The following is a 21,325-nucleotide window of genomic DNA, read 5'->3' as shown; positions in this document are numbered from 1 at the left end:
CCTAACAGTGTTTTTATAAGACAGAATAACTTTATCCTCCTCTTCTCATAGGTCTGACAGGGGCCCTCATTTCCCCACACAGAGGGTCTTTCACTGATTAACTCACAATTTAATAAACCAGATGTTGCGGTAGGGTAATAGATGAGCCATTCAGTGCTAGATTTTTGCTGAACTGAAAAATATGACCACGACAGCAAACCGCAAAGACAGGAAATGGTTAAATTGATACGGAGCTTCGGTACAGTTCTGGGAAACCTTTCTCCAGGAAGTGCCAGCTTTCAATCAGGGATTTAGTATTATGATCACCATACTGGGTGATCAGCTATATGATGTTCCATATTTAAAATTATATTTCAGCCCTGAAATCCCAGCATATATTTGCTGCCAATTTCGATATTGAACGTTTCAATCAATCAATGAAATTTTATGTGTATAGCGTATTTTACAGAAGTTGTCACAATATGCTTTACAGACAACCCTGGCCTAAACCCCCACAGGAGCAAGCCTACGTTTGATGTTACACTTACACAACCACTAATATAACTAAATTTACCAAGAACTGCAAATTCTAGCTGTTATGTAGCTCTTTTTCTGTCAGTGCAGTATAGGTGTTCAAAAAACCACTAAAAAAATTTCATTTTTGACACAGGAACACACTGCCTCTTCATATATTCCACACTATCAAGGAATGCAATCAAATGATTCATTCTTGCATATGTGCTGATTAATTAAACTACAATGTATTTTATACCTGAAAAGTTTTTCATTTACAAAACTCTAGAGCAAATGAATGCCAAAATGAATAATCAAACAGCAGGAAATTCTCTGAATTCCACATGCACCTGTAGCATGTTTTAAATGGGAAATCAAATGTTTATTTGTGTTTCAAGAAAAACATAAAAAATGTTCTGTGCAATGTATATGAAAGATGAACCTTGGAACTTTTTTCTGTAAAATCTTAAAAACATCAAATTTTATAACCAAGTTGGGTTTTTATTATATAACTGATTACTAAGAATCAACTTTATATGACAACACATCACTTTAGCTGTGTTGTGCTATATTGTTCACATGCAGTGACATGTCTGGAGCAGAATCTAACAAAATTCAAAAGAAAACTTTTGGCTTCCTATTTCTATTCATAAACAGAAATCATATTTACAGTAGTTTGGATTATTTAAAAAAAATGATATACATGTATATATATCACAGGTCTTACATTTCAGTTCTCTTCATTTTGTTCATCTAAGTCTCTGCAGTGTGGGCTTGAATAAAGTGTTGGGACAATCTCCCTCATGCAGCAGTTTCTAAACATTACACTATCCTTGTGAGGTTACAAAAATTAAAAATTCAGTGTCAGTATAGACACATCATTGTATTAGTATAGTTACCCTCTAAAGAATGCGTACATAAATGCAGTCATGAGCCTTAAAATTTAAACAATAGTTTTTTTTAACTATTGACAGTGATTTAGTGTTTATTTTCTCAAAAGGGACATTAAGGAACATCTGTGATGCTCATTGTGGGATATTAAATCACTGCATTAATTGTAAAAGCACTTACAGGTCATATTTATATCAATACACAACGGTAACATAACAATGCTTTCCCCCCTATCTACAGAAAAATGTGTCATGCTATTCATGGCTATTCCAATTTATTAGTTTCACGATAACATAAAAATTCACCTTTCTGTCCAATTCAGCAATAGAGTTATGATATATGGATATTTATAAAGCACAGCTGAAAATGTTCTGTACAGGTTTTCTGGACAATAAAACTGCTCTTAACCTCTTACCTTCCTGAGTCTTGAGAAGTTGTTTGGAGCTCTGATCGCTGATAAAAGTGCTGAGTGTTCATTTTCTGTTTCAACAAAGGACGGTTTTTTCAAAGTGCTCTCTCTTGTAGCATCAACTATCTATCAGAGGGTCAGAGGAATAAGATTCATTACAGACCAGAAGCTCTAGGGCCATCCACAATGACATACATCTACACCAGTTAGCCAAAGAAATCAGCAAAAACTGAAATGAATATGCAGGCACTACTTCAGTGTATATAGGCACTGCTCAAGATGGCTGCAGCACAAGCTTTGCAAAGCATCACCAGTGAAGATACCCAGCATCTAGTGATGTATATGGGCCACAGACTGAGTCATCGAATGCAAACGATTTGCTACCAAGTTGAAGACTACTTAATTTAAGTTTACGTCAATTTTCCAATATGTGATTCCCAAAAATGGGGGAAGCACATATAAAATGGGATGTAATTCCTACACAGTTCTCCCAATGGGTGTAAATACACTCAAATTAAAGTGTACAGTCTGCACTTTAACCTCTCTTTAACATTCATTGTTTCATTTCAAATGTGCTGGAGTACAGAACCAACAGTTGTCATTGCCCAAATACTTATGGGCTACACTGTGTACACACATATGTGCGCGCACACACACACACACACACACACACACACACACACACACACACACAGACACAGACACATGCAGCGTGTTATCAAAAAAAGATGTCTGATCACACAGAAGTCCTAAGCTGAAAGGGTGTGTGATATATACTATATATGGCCAAAAGTATGTGGACATCTGACATCCAACATCTCATCTAAAATTATGGGCATTAATACGGAGCTGGTCCACCCTTTGCTGATATAATAATCTCCACTCTTCAGGGAAGGCTTTATACTAGATGTTGGAGAATTGCTGCTGGGATTTGTTTCCATTCAGCCAGAAGAGGTTGGGCACCGACTAGGTAATTAGGCCTGGCTCGCAGCTGGCTTTTCCAATTGTTGGATGTGGTTGAGGTCAGGCCAGTCAAGTTCTTCCGCAACATCCTCGACAAAACCGTGTAAAAAATGCTGTAGCATTAAGATTAGCCTCCACTGGAACTAAGGGGCCTAGCCCAAACCATGAAAATCAGTCCCAGACCAAGGGGTGTCCAGGTACGTTTGGTCATATAGTTACTTGCTAAAGGAGTTATTGAAGTTAAAGAGGTGGTTTTCCAACAGGGATACTAATGTCTCATTGTAGATAAAGTAAAAGTTCAACTGTTTTGTGTGTGTCATTTTCTACATCATATCAACTCTGTACTAGGACTTAAAAGAGGAGGAAATATCCTTTTGACTCTCAAAATGTGCCAAAGAAAAAGGAATTAGCAGAGACCACTTATGTTTTCACAGCACTCTGTGTATATACCTTTGTATTACATCATCTCTTTACTCTCTACTATTTCTCTAGTGCAGTGGTAAGTAACCCTGTTCCCGGGGATTGACCATCCTGTAGGTTTTCATTCAAACCCTACAGCAATTTGGCACAGATGACTAATTTTCAGATCAATGCAGACCTTTAGCTGTTGAATGAGTTGTGCTTTGTTAGGGTTGGAGTGAAAACCCACAGGACAGTAGATCTCCAGGAACAGGGTTAGTTAAACACTACTCTAGTCTGTCTCTCTGATGTCTATATCTCTGTCTTGCCAGTCTCTGTGCTCTACTGTACTCTGTGGTCTCTGAGGCCTGTCTGTTCATTTACCCTCTTGAGCCTCTCCTTCCCCTCGCTCATCTGGATTTCCTCCATCAGGCTGGTGTGCAGAGACGTCTCCTTCTGAACTGACTTCAGAACCACGGGTTTGAACTTCTTCATCGGCCCAAATGGCCCAACCTGTCCAGGTTCTGACCGCGCACAGGGGGCTGGCAGAGGTTCCGGCTTCTTTGCAAGCTCTGGACGCATCCCGTCCCTGCCACATTGTGCAGGACACAAGTTCTGGAGATGTTTGGTGAGGGGTGCATCTGGTCTGGTGGGGGACCTTGGTGTCTGTGCAGTTGCAACAGGTTGCTTCAGGAGTAAAGTGTTGGGGGGCTGGGAGACCCTGCTGGTTGGATTTGTGTCTAGTGAGCTGGTGCTTGTGCTGTCCTGTTTCAGCTCAGCAGCACTCTCTGATTTTACTGAGGTGTAATCTGGGAAACTCAGGGAGCGTTTAGGATTCACCACCAACATGGACGACTTGACCTGTGTCGTTTGGAATGTCTCTGAAGATGTTCTAGCATACTTGCTGCATGTTTCTGGTCTGTTTGAACAGTTTTGATTTCCAGGAGGCTTTTGCTCGGACACAGAGAATCTGGCAATGCTCTGTGTTTCCTGAATGCGCTCAGCTTTGAAAGTTGGCTTCCCAGTGTATTTAGAAATGGCAGAGGCTACATACTGACTGGAGGTTCTCCTGGAGGGCTTCAAAAAGGACAGGTCTTTCCTCTGCTCCAATTCACAGGTGGGTTTCATGGACTGCTGTGTAGGCTCCTGATTGGAAGGTTTTCTGTTGGCTAGCTCGACCACCGTCTCCACAACCTCCCCCAAAGTTACTTCAGGTCTTCCCTTCCGGTCTTTACCACATTCTGCTGGATGTTCTACAGGAGGTGCTCTAAGGATTTCAGGATCTTTGTTTTTGGGAGCGCGCCCCCTGCTGGAGGCGACTAATTCCTGCTTCTCTGTGGAGCTCCAGAAGGCCTTAGCTTTCCCCAGCAGTGGCAGCTCTGAGTCACTCTCAGACTGTAGTGATTCGCCATACTGGTTTTGAGATTTGTCATTTTTCACCATATTACCTTGTGCATCAATTTTAATGGCACCCATGACCAGGGAGCCAGCTGGCTTCTGGGCCAGGACAGGTTTTGGTGGAACAACAGTGAAGGTCTTCATACCAAATCGAGAGGTAGGATTCTGAGTGATTTTACTCTGGGTTGTTTGCCACCGGATTGAGGTTGCAGGCTCATCATCAGCAGGGCACTCTACTGGGCTGCTGGGAACGCTCTGGAATGGGGTTTGTGCTTCCACAGAACAGGCCTCCTCTTGGAGACTGCTTTCTCTCTGGGGCTTGGGTTTGGTGTCAGTAGCCTGGCTCACAGAGCTCCTGTCCTTCTGTTCTCTGCTGCAGCTCAGGTGTTTGTCAGGCAAAGAGATGCCCTGCACTTCATGGGGAGGGGTGGCACTGGCTCCGCCCTGCCTTTCAGACGTGCGGGCGTTGTTGTTTCTGTTTTCACTATGGCCATTGGGCTGATAAGAGCAGCTCTGATTTGCACCATTTGAGATTTGCATGCTATGCAGCAGTGCTGCTTCATACTCTGTCATGCTGTGCCTGTAGTCCTCAAACACTTCATCTATTGTTGTCACGGGAACCTCACAGTCCACGACAGACACAGGGATCTCACTGTGGGGGGACCTGTCCATCGAAGACACAGAGAGCTCTCTGACTGACACCCCCGTTGTGCGGTCAGCATCTGCGTTTCAGAAAAGCACAAAACAGAAGCAAGAAATAGGTCACACTTCAGTCATCTGTCACTTGAACAGACATATTTATTCGCATTTATTTATTGACCTTATAAAACACTGATATCACAGATAAGAGAGTAATACGTGGATTAAAAATGACTGATATATGATCCTGGTGCAGCACTATACTGTATGTGTCCTTTGTAAATGGACCAAATAAAGGAACACTACAGCTTTACAAATGAAATGTGCAGACATATTTATTTTCATTTAACACAGTCTAAACCTGTCTCAAAGACAGGGTCAAATTAGATGAATTTTATTGTTTACAAGAGCACACTATATACTGACATCAAAAGCATATTCAGAAAAATCCAGTGTCAGAAATGGATCATTGTAGACCCTACTCATTGTTTCACACATTAAGGAGTCTCCCTGATGAAGTAGCAAGCCAGCACCTGCCAAGTCGGCTTCAAGGTCAGCTAGAGTCTGGTGAAGTTGAGTTGTGAGTTCTGGGTCTTCATAGTTGTCCTCTCTTCTGCCCGACGAGCTATTGTGGTAAATATCGCTGCTGCGTCTATGAAAGCCAAGAAAAATGGAGTTCACTCTCAGTTAAGATAATAACAAAAAATATGGCTAACAGCAATCTCATCCCCTTATCAACATGCAAGTACCTACTAGGAGTATGATCAGTGCATGTAGTCAACCACTTCATACAACATTGCATTAACAAATACAGTTTACCATCATAATTAGCAGGCAGATTTCAAAGACATCCAAAAATAAGGAATGATGACCCCCTATTAGAAGTCTCTCACAGACCTTCTGGGAAAAAAAGGCCACACATTGAATATTTATATAACGATCCATTTTATGATAACCAGTATTTTTGATTTCCTGGAGAAAATAAAGTTTAACGACTCTTCCTGGAAAACCAAGAACACTATAAAAAGCCCATCCCAAGGCCGTCCTTCAAAAATGAAGTCCTACAGTGTCACAGAGTTCAGTCTACAGTTACACTGAGAGTTCAGTCTACAGTTATATTGAGAGTGCAGTCTGCAGTTACACTGAGAGTTCAGTCTACAGTTACACTGAGAGTGCAGTATACAGTATAACAGAATGCAGTCTACGGTATCGCTGAAAGTTCAGTCTACAGTATCACAGAGTTCAATCTACAGTTACACTGAGATGCAGTCTGCAGTTACACTGAGAGTGCAGTGTACAGTATAACAGAATGCAGTCTACGGTATCACTGAAAGTTCAGTCTACAGTATCACTGAGAGTTCAATCTACAGTTACACTGAGAGTGCAGTGTACAGTTACACTGAGATGCAGTCTGCAGTTACATTGAGAGTGCAGTGTACAGTATAACAGAATGCAGTCTACAGTACCACTGAAAGTTCAGTCTACAGTATCACTGAGAGTTCAATCTACAGTTACACTGAGAGTGCAGTGTACAGTTACACTGAGATGCAGTCTACAGTTACACTGAGAGTGCAGTGTACAGTATCACTGAGAGATCAATCTACAGTTACACTGAGAGTGCAGTGTACAGTATAACAGTATGCTGTCTACGGTATCACAGAGTGCAGTGTACAGTATCATTGAGAGTTCAGCCTACAGTTACACTGAGACAGCAGTGTACAGTATCACTGAGACTTCAGTCTACAGTTAGAGTGCAGTCTGCAGTTACAATGAGAGTGCAGTGTACAGTTACACTGAGAGTTCAGTCTAGAGTTAGAGTGCAGTCTGCAGTTACACTGAGAGTGCAGTGTACCGTTACACTGAGAGTTCAGCCTACAGTATAAGAGAGCACAGTCTACAGTATCACTGAAAGTGATACCCACTATATCATGGAAATGGGACTCTGGGGACAGTGGTTAGGCTTTTAATGGAGTTGTTTTACACCTGTCTGGCATTTAATGAAATTCCTTAAGCAGGACTTTGTTTTCATGAACTATAATTTTTCATCCATGAATGAAGCTGTTCCGGAAAAACTAAAGTAGTTAGATTTATTTGGCTTCAGTTTTAAAATGCATTTTTAAAACGGTGAAGTGGGACCCTTGTGCAATCAGGTGTTAAAGCCTAAGCTACCGCCACCGTTTCTGCCTTACTCGTGCCGCGAGCCCCAGGTGGCACAGCCTTCATCGCTGTCGCTGGAGCTGTCCTTGGGCGTGGCATGAGTGTGGGTGGAGCCCTGCTCGAGGGAGATGCTGCCGTCAGGAGAGGCTGGGTGGGCGAGGTCAGAGGGCGAGCTGATGACGCACGAGTCCTCCGCCATGCCCTCCGAGGCCGCATAGCCCTGGTCTGGGCAGCTGCTGCCGCTGTCCATGGACACGGTCTCGGCTTCCAGCTCCACGTCTAGCTCCGCCCCCGGGGCCGGGTCCGACCCACGCTCCTGCAGAGAATGCAGCCAGGCTAGGAAGAACAGGGCCAGGGAAGGGCGGGGAGGGAGAGTGCAAGTTATCCACAAATAATAAAGATTGCAATACCACTGCACCACGGCTACACACCCACATACACATCAACATACTTTTTACAACACTGTTGTAAACTAGTTTACAATATTAAACATCAATATTGTAACAGAAATGGAAATTAACATTTTTAATGGTTTCACAAGATTAAATACATAGTATATTTTAAAATGAGTTTTAAAAATGTAGCAAACTATCAGTATTTTGTAATGAAAAATGTTATTATGGATGGTAATATGAAACAAGAGTGACAGAAGGTAAAAGAACAAGAATGTGAATGGGAGAAAGAAGGAAATTGAAAGAGGCATGAAAGAAGGTATGTTAACTATTTCAGACCCTTTTGTGTGCATGCATACACACTTACACACACGTGTACACACACACACACACATACACACCCACACACACGTGTACACACACACACACACACACACACACGTGTACACACACACATACACACACACACGTGTACACACACGTGTACACACACACACACACACACACACACGTGTACACAAACACACATACACACACACACACACACACACACAATGTTTTTCTATTATTATTTGGTAACATGATCACTGTTCAGACAAGCCATTCTTTAGAAAAATGTCTACATTCAAGATGACATGCTTATTTAATTGTATAAACTGACCAAAAATTCACTGGGAGAAGTACTTAAACCTGTCCACTGTGCATAACAGCCATGTATGTACACTGCAAGCCTATAACGTATGAGTTTCTATGTTAAATGACCTTATGTTAATTTCATAACACATATAATTCATTATATGAAACTATGCTACTTTGTATGATATAGCATTGCCTAATGCATTCTGTACAAGAAGTTCAATGTCTATCTCACTCCTTAGTACATACTGTACTGTAACAGTTCATTTTCTGGAGTAGGTACAAGTAAAAGGGTGTAGCCTAACTTTGTCTCTGTAAGAGCTCTGTTCAAAAGAACAAAATGTTTTCTCTCAGTCAACAGTAAGTTTACATTGGATTTACAGTAAATGTTTTCTTCTTGTAACAGTTAGCTATGCCATGTTTACTAAATTCTAACTACTGTATATACAAAAACTACATAGGTCTCTATAACTAGTTAGTCTACAAGCAAACATTTTTTATGTAAAAGGTTACACTGTTTTGCTAAGGTAGGAGATAATAAATATTTCATTTGGAAACAATTAACTGATTACAGATAAAATCAAAACCTAAAAACAGAATATCATTGTTCATTTTAGTGATGTCCAATAGTAGCAGCAGGACATTATTATATCGTTTACTTTCTTCAACTTGGAATAATGGGACAATGGTAGACTTAGCTGATACACAACCTCAACAGGGCGCGACAGGGTTTACGCTTCTGATATTTACATGATAAAACCACAATGAGGACCTTTTCAAACATCAAAGCCTCAGAACTCCACACTGAAAATATTGTTTGCTGCTGAAGGAAGAGCTTCTAATTGACCCTTTAATGGCCAAGACACTGACATAGAAAATTTCTCCCCTCCCCTCCTCCTCAACACTTAAACGCTCGCAAAGTTTAAAAGAGGGGCTGCGAGTCACATGCACCACAGGGAAATCCACCCCACCAGTGCGCTGAGGCTGGCACCATTAAAGCCTCTTTATGACTCACAGTTCAGGGGCTGTGGCCTTTGTGCCAGCCTGCTCCCCTGATGGTTGAGGGGAATCATCTGCTATAAACTCTCACCATTATGGAAATATATTCACTTAACATTCCATCAACACTATAGTCATGTTAATGGATAATATCTATCCTCATTTATAACCCTGTGCCCTTCACTTTCTGAGTGACTGATAAGACGTAATCATGGTGACCATTTATTATGCAGATGCAGTGACATAAGGCAGCTGCATAACTGAGACCCGGCAAACACTGATGTCAACGGGCATTGATTTTATGCAAAACCAGCCATGACAAGGAACGGTAGAGATAACAGTGACTGAATAAAATACTGTGCGTATTAAAGTGACAAAGGAGCAGGTTTTTCTTGGAGCCACTGAGCTGAGCACATGGTGGGAGAAAGTAATGACGGTGCATGGATCACTGTAATGTGTTTTCATGGAGCGGAGTGTGAACGCATGCTGTTTTGGAGAAACGGCAACGCACACAGGACCTGTGTTTGCAGCAGTTAGTCTAGACTTCTTGCTCACATTCATTTCTCCTCTTCTGTCTTTGTACATGTCTCTGGATCTTTACTGGCAGTGCAGTGCATAAAAAATAATAGTTTTCCAGGCAAAGGTTCTCTCTGGAACACTTAAGGGCTTGTGAATGAAAAAGAAAAAGTAAAAATGCAGTTCATGTCATTCTTAAAGATTTGGTATTAATTATTTTGTGAAACTGCTTTACCCCTAACATCCAGCAGACCTTTTCTATAAGGCCTGCCTGATCAAGGCTGAAGTTTGTCCTGAAGAGACCTATTACACATGCTATGTTCCAGTCAGACTTGTTTCTCTCGCATTTCGATGGTGATGTGTTGGGGGGTGTTGTTCCTGTAGAGACAGTGACTCATACTCTTTCCAAGCTCTTTCCCAGACAGCTGTGGTCATGTCACAAATACACAGCCACTCCAAGGTCACATGGTCATGCGCCGTTCCTCCTGTGACATTCCAACAGAGGTCTCTCTCTGCCACTCGATAGCTACATGGTGGCCATGCAGTCAATCTGTGGGACAAGTGAGGCTAAAGGAAAGTTTCAGCTCTTCTACAGAAACAACCAGAATTGTATTTCTAACAGAAGAGGCAACTGGCAGTTTTGCTTTCAATAAGAGTCTTAGCCATCTGAGGGACCTACCATAGAGAATTTAGCCATAAATCTTCGGCCTGATGTGAAATTTTGATCCTCCCCCACCCTTATGAGGATAAGCATATTGCTATTTAATTAGCTTTCATTTTTAGTTTTATAGTTTGGCAGATGATGCAGCTCAGCTAGATTGATCATATTTTCTGTTATGCCTGAAGAGTACAATTTAATGACATAACTGAACACTTTGGGCGAGCAACAGCAAAATAGCAGAGTGCATATAATCTTTTATATGCAGGAGACATATTAAGATACATATCTTTATTGGTCTAAAACTAGTTTCTTTACAAAGCTGCTGAAATTTGCACACACAAACAATATAAGATGAAGGCACACAAAATGTAAATTGTAGGAAACACAAAATGAAGCAAAGATATGTGCAGAAAATGATCGTAATACAAATTAAATGAAATAAAAACATCAACATTTAATTTACTGTAATTTTTCAAAGATAAACAAATGCATCCCATTTTATTTAAAATATCTTGTGATTTTCAATGTACCTCTTGTGTTGGTAGCTACAACGATGTATGCTCTTGTGACAGACACTTTTTAAAGTGCTATGTATAAATGATCAATAACAGGAGGCAGGCACTTCTAGCTAACAACATATAAAGGCACTATGGAGAAAATGGTCACACTCACAGCTAATGAGGCAAATCTCACCCACACTTCAAGCAACAGAGAATCTGAGCCATACATAATTCTTGCTCAAAAAGTGTAAAAAGTATTTTTTGCATTTTCTCTCCAATCAGTCTCCTGAACTCATAATCAAGAGAACTCCATGTCCCAGAGCCCAACCCTGACCCCTGCGCTGTCTGGAGCTTACAGTATATCTGGTGAAAGGCTGGCTACAGGTGGAACCCATGGAGCTGTTCATCGCTCTTTAGGGCAAAATACTTCAGCCTTGAGTTCAGCTCCAAATGAGCAACCCCCACAGGATTAGAATTGATCAGCGATGTTTTCATAATATGTTTGCACATTCTTATGTTTTCATAGCCGAATATTCAAATCCTTCAATCCTCCACTTTCTCTACTTTCTCCACTTAACATAGCACAGCGTACAATCACAATGAGTGCAGTCCTGGCTCGGCACCTCCACACAGAAACACTATTATCCTCCATTCCCTTCTCAGCCAAATGGAAATACAAAAGGTCTTATTTACAGAGCATTAAATCACTTATAAAGGTGAGAGGAAAAGACAGAACATTTCTTGATAAAGGGATTAGCTAAGGTAGAGGGAGGTGGACATCAGAAAGCAGTTCTGGAGAGGGAGGTTTGGCAGAGGAGAGAGCAGTTCCAGCACAGAAGGATGGAGGCAGAGAGTCGAGGGAGGAGAGGATGATGGGAAGGTAGCAGGACGGAAAGGAGGGCCAGGTGTGTGGTCGTTCACCGACGGTTGACCCGCAGGGAGACAGGTGCACAACAGTAAACTGTCAGAAAAAGGCAGACAGGCAAGGAGTTTAGAAATGAAGAACAACAGGAAACAGCTTCCTGTACACGGAAAAGGGTGGAGCCATCGCCTCCAAGTTTGGAGGAATTTATATCCTGGGAAAACTAAAGCACAAACCACATGTAAACAACAACAGCAACATGAGGAAACTATAGCAACCATGTGTCATAAAGCCTGAATCAGGAACAATTTGACCAATGCCGTTTCCATGGAGCTGTCAGGCCAAGTTAAACCATTAAAACAAATGTTGCACACAGACACCCTTTGTTACTGAAATGTTATATTTCCACGTTATCCAGGAAATTAACATTTCATTCAACGTTTAAAAATGCAAAAAAGTTTGTGCTGGTATAAATTCTTATTTTACCAAAGCTTGTTATTGAATACAATGAGCAAGGAAACAGTACAGGACAGCCCCTTATAACGCTATCCATGAATCTAAATAAAGCTTGGTATAGAGATTAAATATCTGTTTGTTTGAAATATGGATGCTTATGGTGCATAGCCATGCACTACTTGATTGCACAGTGTTTAGCATTTGATTAAAGGCCTCATTACAACAAATGGGAAATATATGCTTTAGCTGCACAGTTGCAGTTGAAAGCTGTCTTGGTGAATTATTTAATATTATGTGACAATTTTTCTTTATCAGGACATTTCCAGTTTTCTGAGAACAATCATCCTCAAGCAAAACACCATCACTGAGGAAAATCACCATTATCACTGAGAAAAATAACTATCATCAGAACAAAACTAGTGAAAACAAAATCACTGTAATCACTAAATAAAGCCACTGTCATCATGTAGTAAAGACACTGTCATCACTGAGAAAAATCACTATCATCATTGAGAATAAACAATGTAAATAAAACCACTGTAGCCAGTGAGTAATATTTCCAGAATCACAAAGCAAAACCATCACTACCTATGAGTAAATCTAGTGTAATAACCTCGTAAAAGCACTGTAATAATTAAAGCCACCATCTACCATTGAGCAAAACCTGTATATTCACACAGGCAGGACATATCCACACACGCAAACAGGAACACTCAAGCCCATGGGCCACTGCACACACAAATACAGACAAGCACACAAACAGTACTTTCAAAGAGGAAAAATGTGCAATAGAAAAAAGCTACAGCAGAAGAGAAACAGTGGAACTGAGAGGGTCATGGAGGAACAGAGGTCAAATGTCACACAAGACCTACACTGGGCTGCCTCCAACTGAACATGAAGGGGATCCTGGCCTGTGGGAGGGGGAGGATATGGCGGAGGAGGGGGGATCTCTAACTGGGGCGGGGCCCGGGGTGGGGTTCGCCGAGGTTTGAGTGGCACTTGACGCCCGGCACCTAAAGAGAATAATCCAGCAGTCTTTTAGCGTTAGAGGGGAGATTAAGTGAGGGTTTGCTTCCAGATTGTTCTGGTAGATGGAAGAGTCTATATGCATTTGTTTCATCCAGAGGTGGCACTAACTATAGCAGCACCATGTCAGTATTACAGCAAGACATGTGACCATCTCTCACACGGATGCTCTTCTGATGCATTTAAGAGCAGGGCTGCAGAAAGCTAAGAGACAGACACTAACCCATTCCTAGACATGTGCTAAAAAAAGAGATGAAGCCATCAAAATGTAAGAGTAGAAGGAAAATAAATCCTGAGAGAGTGGAGATCAGTGCCTGAAAACTGACTTCAGATGAGTTAGTCTACAGAAAGAAAGCTGTCCTGAGACAGTTTTGATCCTTCGGTGAGATTGCAGTGAGCGAGTATTGGAATTACACTCAATACATTGTCTAATCCATGCCATAGTTAAACATTAGAAACAAAGACAGGATTAGGGTTCTAAATGCTGCTATTCGTAAACTGCATGAGACCAAAGCAATTTGCACAATTAAATGAATATCAATTTTGATATTTAGCCTATGAAAGTTTATAACTTAATTCCCGCAATCATCATACTCAGAAAAGCATAAATGCATAACTTCCTTCCTAGCAGCAGAAGATTGGTGCCATTCAGGTGGCGCTCCACACTGGCTTTTCTTTTGAAGTGAGCTGAACTGAGATCAGGGCATTGGCCCTCAGCTGTGTGTGAGTGAGTGAGTTACCCCTGTGGGGTGAGCACCAGGGTGCTGTTTTCATTTGTAAAGAAAACAAAAAGTTGTGCCCTTATCACCGCTGCCACAGCAGATAACTGGCACCTGTGCCGTTTTGATCTTTCAATGCCTCTGCTCCCGTTTCTCACTCCCACTGCCACCGTCTCTTTGCCGATATACAGATAACACAGCAGCCTGTTTATAATGACTTATTTTATACTTAAGAGATTCTAGATAGCATGAGAAGCTAAATGGAAAAATTCTGTGGCAGTAGAACAGAGTTTGAAGCAGCACTTTTGGTGTTGGCAGGGAAGTCACCACGGCATAGTGCAAATGCTTCACAGTCGGAAGGCCTAGGATGTGGTGGACTGGCGTACGGGGAGGAGGGGGCGGAAGGTGGCAGGGTGATGTAATGGCTGTGTCACAGTATATACGCAATTACAAGGAAAGCAGATCTCTCTCCCTGCTGACTCAGGAAGTGAGGGAGCAGCTCAAATATTTCAGAGCGGGCATGAGAGGGAAACATTTCCACGGGGGCCCAACCATTATGACGGCAAGGAAGTACATGGCAGTGACAGCCCTACGAAGAGAGATGTAACTGTGGACAGATTGCAATGACATACACCATGTTGTCAGCAGTCTACTGAAAAGATGAGAATAAACCTAAGATTAGCTCTCTTTTCATCAGATAGGACAGCCCACAGTGAATAAAGAGGCCTAAAAACAGTCAGAAGTCTCCTGTGTCTGTTTAGGACAGGGGAATGAAAGATTATATCAGCAGCTTTCCTCAACAGATCAACCCGAATGGTTTTTGACGCAACTCAAATGGTTTTTGACACAATCCCCCCCTTGGTAAAACCACGTGTTTTTCTTAATTTACTTTTGAAAAGTAATAATTAATTCACAATTATGATATCTTCACATTACTCTCTGAAAAAGAAATCAATACATTGCAAACTGTAGCACTGGGGGAAAGGCCTGCCTCAGGAAACAGTGTGCAACAGGCAGCAGGTCCTCCCAATTCAGTACTCCTTATCCTCTGTTTATTCTGTACAGAGATAACAATGTGCACAGCTCCCAGACCGATGTGCATTTCAGCCCATTTGTTTATGATAGCTGGTGATAGTCACACAGTGTCTCTGGAGTAGGGTGGGACTTTATCTTTTTTTTCTCTAAACAATTACAAGCTGATTTGTCCTTGTATTTACTTGAGTACTCTTTATTTATTTGGGATTTATGTGTGCCTAAAGCCCGTTTTACAGCAGCAGCCCTGTTCAAAGGTAACACAGAGCATTTTCTCCCACGTAGGCTAGCCCGCACAACAATTCTCTTTGATAAGGTCTGCCCGTTTTGAACCGTTACCAGGCGCGGTTCTAGCCTTTCTGCAGCCCGAGGTGAGAGTGCGGATAAATATATACTGTATGAATATATGGCCACTCTTCTGCCCACTGAAGGAACAAAAAAAAATCAAATTAAATTCATTGAAAGATGATCAAATCTGTTAAAAAATAATGACTCATTATTTATTGATGTAACTAATGAAAAGAAACTAAATTCCACTTTTTTTTTTTTTTTACTGTTTGTCAGAAGCATTTATGACTGATCTTCAGATTTCTTAATTACAAAGAGAGAAAGGGAGGACACAGCACCTCTAAAGCCTACTCAGAAAGCCTTAAGCTTTTCCCTGCTCGTCTTAAGAATAGCTGGACACTGGGCAGCCCATCTCTCTAACCCTAGAGCAGTACATAAATGAATCACAAATGATTGTGGTCACTGGCCTCTAATCCCCTCACCACATATTAGCACAACAGGCCTCAACTAGTTTCTAGGAGTAGGGGAAAGGGATATGATTCACACACACGCACACACACACACACACACACACGCGCGCACAAGCACGCACACAGTGCTCATCGTCTGTTTGGGGATTCCCACAGCCCTCTCAGAACTTTTATATGTTACACTAACTAGAAGCCTGAGCAGTACAAGCAGTTCAGGTGTTAAAAAATGAAAGTGAAGAGCAGCAAGCCCTGTGGCTCTCCAGGAGAGAACCTGGTTTAGGTTCACAGGACATGATGACAGAGGCCAGCCTAATTTTGCAGACCTCCTCCTTTGGGAGTGTGAAATACACTTTTATAAATGGCTTGGCTAAAACCAGATGGTTAATGTAATAGAAATACTGAATAGTAATTGTATTTTATACTTAAATAGGTGTTGAGCATTGCTTACACTTTTCTGGCAGTCCTACATGTTCTGCAGATAATCTCCAAGGGCTTGCTAATGGTTGCTAGTGACTATAGGACCACTTCGCTGATTCAGAGTAGCCTGAAGGTGAACAAGCTCTCTCACTAACCTTCAGGAAATGGGACAGAATGGAGTAACCCACGTTATACTATCCATTCATACCCTTATACTACACATGCTACTGAAACGGCCAGTACAGCAGGGCCTGATGGGATATGTATGAACATGCCATCTACAGTCAGCCAGCTCTGCTCTGGGGTGGGGGAGTGCTGCTGTTTTGCCTGCTTTACTGGGAACAGACTGTTCCAAATGCCAGTCGTACGATTAGCAGCCAAGTGTCATGGCCCCTGTGTGAACAGGGGCAGGTTGTGCCCAGCAGAGGGATTCTGTGTCTCTCAGGTCATGACTCATTCCATTTCATCAGCCAACAAGTGGGACGGATCCAGGCGCCTGTTTGTGACCCAGATTTGGAGGGGAGATCTGAATATGTTTAGACCGGACCCACTACAGAGTGTCAGGAGTCAGAAACACATTGATCACAATCTGCCTCTGTGAGCAAAAGGAACGAGAAATCCCCCAATGCCCAAAAGCAGTCAGCTCATAGACTGAGTAAGTCTCATTGTGATCTTCCATGGTGAAAAGGGTTTCTGCAATCTCTATTCTTTATATTCTTTACACACAGTGGGAATGTATGAGAGAGTATCCTGTCCAGGGGGACATTCATTTTACATGAGGGCCAACACAAGGCAAATCTACCAAATAAGTTCAATATGAGATGTACATGAGATGAACGTGAGGTGAACAGTGAATTGATATAGACAGACAGGCAAGACAATGATCAAAAAGCAAAATGGTGACCAAAAAGCCCAATGTAAAGTATTTAAAAATACAACCCCAGGTTAAATGACTGTGTCAAGAATTGTAAAAAGTATAGACTGGGTGTGTTTTAAAGGTGCAATTAGCATGACATTCTTATTTTGTCACATATGTAAGGGGAAACTCACAGGTGAGACTTTTGCACATCACGGTACAGGGGACTTGTACAGGTACAGGCGTCCTGTACACACCAGTACGCTAGCACAGTCGGGGGGGGGGAGCAGACGTGCAGACTTACCCATGGTGCTGTGCCGGTTGTTCTCCATCTCCTCCAGTTTGAGGTTGAGAGCAGAATCGGTCTCCTCAGGTGCAGTGGCTCTGGTGGGTTCTGCCTTGGGTGTGCTGCGGCTGGCGGGCTCTGCCTTGGGCTTTGTGTTGTGGGCGGGCTCTGCCTCGGGTGTGGTGCTGGGGGCGGGCTCTTCCTCGGACGTGGTGCTGGGGGCGGGCTCTTCCTCGGGCGTGGTGCTGGGGGCGGGCTCTGTGACCTCCATATAGCTGCTGCTGCTGCTGCAGATGGAGCCTACGGGCTCGGAGTCCTCCGTGCTGTGACTAATCTCCGACGCAGTGTCCTCCGCTGCGATGCTTGGGACCGGGGTCGGGGGTGGGGCTGGAGCCTTCCTCTTCTTCTGCTGGGAGGAGCTGGGGGAGCTGGAGCTCATCTTGGAACAGGATATGCAGAAGGGTCATGGGTCAGTGGTCACAGATCCAACGTCTGGATGAAGGTAAAAGTTGCTATCGAGTATCATTACAAAACTTCCTTTATGCATGTCATTGCAATCACAAAGACAACGGTTAGAAAGTTGTATGATGCAGGGCTCTATGCTATCATTCTGTCCAAGGAGAACACATGCTCCGAAGCTGAAGAATTTAGGAGTGCACTAATGCATCTTAATTAGTAGTTGTGTTCCCAAATTACTTTGTTACTTAACACACATCAATTTTCAGGAGCAAATGCTGATTTATTGAATTTAGGCAGAGACTAGCCAGATGGTTTCTGTGACCAGTAATCAGTGAACTTCCACCAAATAACTGAAAGATGGAAAAGCCTATTTGATTTAATAAAAGTATGACAGTTCAGTAAGTAGGCTAAAGGTTCCTTACTGTACAAAGTACTTCTAATAAATAGACCACACATTTAAGCAACTGACTCCCCAACCCCAAAGTTTGTTTGTGGCCCTCTAAATGCTATCCCAGCAAAGCAGCACCCTTTTTCATGATTCATATAAATGATCAATGAGAGTGTGTACTTTTTCACTGCTAATCTTATGATTTCCCAACAGTGTGCAGGAATGAGCTTGTCTGGCATGTCTATATATTTTCAAATGTCTAAAGCAAAATCAAAAACAGCACATGAAAGCTTCCCATAGCATGTGGTAGTAAGCTATCAATCAACACGGAATTAAAACAAGAGAATCTAACAGGCTAAAATTAGTCTTCTTGGCAGTCTGACATCTTCACTCTCTGATTTCAGGTCCATACTCGGATGCACCACAAACAGAACTGAACACAGGTCCACTGCAAGCACAGGTCTATCACTAATGGAACCATACAAGTCTACAAGAGACAGAACCACACAGATCCATAACAACCACATCAGTTTATCATTAACATAACATACAAACATTAAAATTAACATAACATTCAGAAATGGAAATTTGTCAAAACTGACTTTACAGAATATATTAATGTTGAATAGTTCAAATACTTTGAACATGTGTGTTAGTTGACCATACAAACAGTTCAGATGAGCCTAGCATTCTTATTACAATGGTTACTGACAGCATGTCATTTATTTTTCTCTACTGTACTTGTTTCCACTGTTCTGTACTTATGTACTTCAAGTTGTCCTAAATAACCAAGACAGGCTAAATGACGGCAATGTCACCTGACTACGCTGATTCACCACTAACAACCACACAATGGTCAGTCCTCATCAGTCCTCCTTGGAGAGAGGGCCTTTACCACCATAAGAATCAGACTGAACCAATGGCAAAGAAGTAATCCTGCAACACTTTCTTCTCTCATCAACCCACAAATTAGGAGACAGGAAATTAAGAGGTCATAAGAGAAAAATGTCACTACAACCATCAAGCTTATAATATGAAAGATAAGGGTTGCCATTCATTAAGATGACAACTCAATCAGGAAAATTCAACAGACTTCATTGGACAGCTGGTCTCACTTTGTTTTTTAAGGCCCTGGATTATCCCTCATGAATTATTTTTTATTTTACTGAAGTTCAAGCCCAGGTAGTAATTACCTTTATCTAATTAAACACAAAATATATTTAAAACATAAAAAACGGACTATGTATAATATATAAAAAAAGAACAGAATTTAAGAATAATTTGTTTTGGCCTCTTGCCTCTTAGTGTGAGTAGAATTTTTTTTTTTTTTTTTTTTTTTTTTAAAATCGAGAACTAAGAACAGGACATCCACTGCAAGTAAATTTTTTTTTCAGTTGAAATAGGGGGAAGAATTTTTTTTTCTTTTTCCAGGGAAAGGAAACAGCTTGATAAGCACTCTGATTGTTCTGTAATACAAATACTCCTGGCAGTGGACAAAAGTAATATTGAGGGATGGTCCTGGATGATGACATGCGATCAATATTTTTTCCTGCTGATTAATATACATCCCTGGGGTGGTGTTAGTTTGGGTGGTGCTTGCAATTTCAATCCATCATGAGACTGACTTGGCTGAGATGACAGGATGCTGACAGATGTGCGGCAGAGCAGTTCCCGGGAAAGCATGGAGGACAGAAAAGGCGCTGTTTAGTTTGGGGGGGGGGGGGGGGGGGTTTGGCAGCTTTTCTCTAATGCAGGGCCAAGAGTCAATATATCACAGAAAATCAGACCTGGGGAGCCAATTATTGCATTGTGTGGAAATATTATGCAATCTGTGGCATGACTAGGTTTATACTTGACAAGAGATCCATGCTAAGAAAGAAATAGCCAAGGGTAGCCAAAAGGTTCACTGAGAGGCAAACTGCAGAATCTGCAGATATGGCAGTTGTAGCAAGTTCTTTGGAATGAGCAAGGGGAAAGAAAACTGAATGTGGACAATAACTGATGTTGTAGGACTGTTATGTCTTCTTTCATTCAGATAAAAAAGTGTATCATTACATAGCTTCAATACGTTAAGTTTAATTAACTTGATTCATTGTCAGCTATATAAGTTCTAAAATATAAAATACCCTTTCAGTCCACTCCTGAAAATTTCCAGCCTGTGACTTCCTGGCAACACACTAACTAGGCATTTAGGAGTGATAATACTCTTTGCCCAGCTCAGTTTACACTTGGGTTTCAAATGCCTTAAAAAGATGATCAGTCACACCTCACACAATTGTTGCCAGTTTTTAGAAATCTCAGTCTTTTTAGGTTATTGCACGTATATAATGCTCTCATATTCTGCACCCTCTGTGCGGAGTAAATATACTCATATGCTCTTCGGTAATGTTAGGATAAAAAATGTGGGTCGGTGGTACGGCAGTAAGGGGAACTGTACGTTTTAACAGAGCAGGCCTGTCCCTGTTGATTTTTTTGTGTCTTATGTAGAGCATCAAGCACATCATTAGTGGCAATCTGGGAAAAGAAGAATGGGGGGGGGGCATCCTCCACTGAATACACATTACCATTCTTTGAACTCTTCCAACACACACTACCTCTTTATGAACTTTTCGGATACACATTCAGGTTCTCAAAAGCATCATGTAGAGGAGCTACCACACCAAGAGCAAGCGCCCCGACTCCAGGATTAGAACACAGGTTAAGTACACACTTTGAGTTGGGCGTAAAACAAGTTTGGTTTCGGCTTGTGGTAGGGTGCAGGATATTAGTGTGAAATCTTAGCAATGGCCATATTTTGTCCTGATCCTTGCTTCAAAACTGAATGTCAATTCTTTGTCATTTTAAAATAAGTTCCACGTGGAACATGTTCTTCAATGATATTGCATGTTAGAGCAGCTGACCCTGGAGGATTTTAGGTGACCTAATTGAGGACCAAACCAGGCTCGACCAGGTCCCGGTGCTCTTTGTCCTGACCCGCCCACTTCCAGGTTATCCCAGGCTATTGAGGCACGGTA

General features: G+C 41.8%; 1 protein-coding gene across 11 annotated transcripts in view; it reads right to left on the bottom strand.

The window, feature by feature from the left end:
* Positions 1 to 21,325, bottom strand: part of cobl (cordon-bleu WH2 repeat protein) — a 64,687-nt gene that overhangs the window by 4,565 nt on the left and 38,797 nt on the right. For 9 of the 11 annotated variants that reach the window (XM_035420562.1, XM_035420565.1, XM_035420548.1 and 6 more), the window contains 6 exons: positions 17,483 to 17,903; positions 13,243 to 13,383; positions 7,381 to 7,684; positions 5,725 to 5,843; positions 3,539 to 5,274; positions 1,799 to 1,918 (listed from right to left, as the gene is read on the bottom strand). In XM_035420562.1, coding sequence (XP_035276453.1) covers positions 1,799 to 1,918; positions 3,539 to 5,274; positions 5,725 to 5,843; positions 7,381 to 7,684; positions 13,243 to 13,383; positions 17,483 to 17,903 — 2,841 coding nt within the window. The remainder of the gene's footprint in view (positions 1 to 1,798; positions 1,919 to 3,538; positions 5,275 to 5,724; positions 5,844 to 7,380; positions 7,685 to 13,242; positions 13,384 to 17,482; positions 17,904 to 21,325) is intronic. The other 2 variants (XM_035420613.1, XM_035420603.1) reach the window with 1 other exon arrangement.

The sequence above is a fragment of the Anguilla anguilla genome, chromosome 1 (assembly GCF_013347855.1).
Source record: "Anguilla anguilla isolate fAngAng1 chromosome 1, fAngAng1.pri, whole genome shotgun sequence".
NCBI classification, from domain to species: Eukaryota; Metazoa; Chordata; class Actinopteri; order Anguilliformes; family Anguillidae; genus Anguilla; species Anguilla anguilla.
The sequence above is the reverse complement of the archived record's forward strand: the minus strand, read 5'-3'. Positions and strand labels throughout refer to the sequence as shown.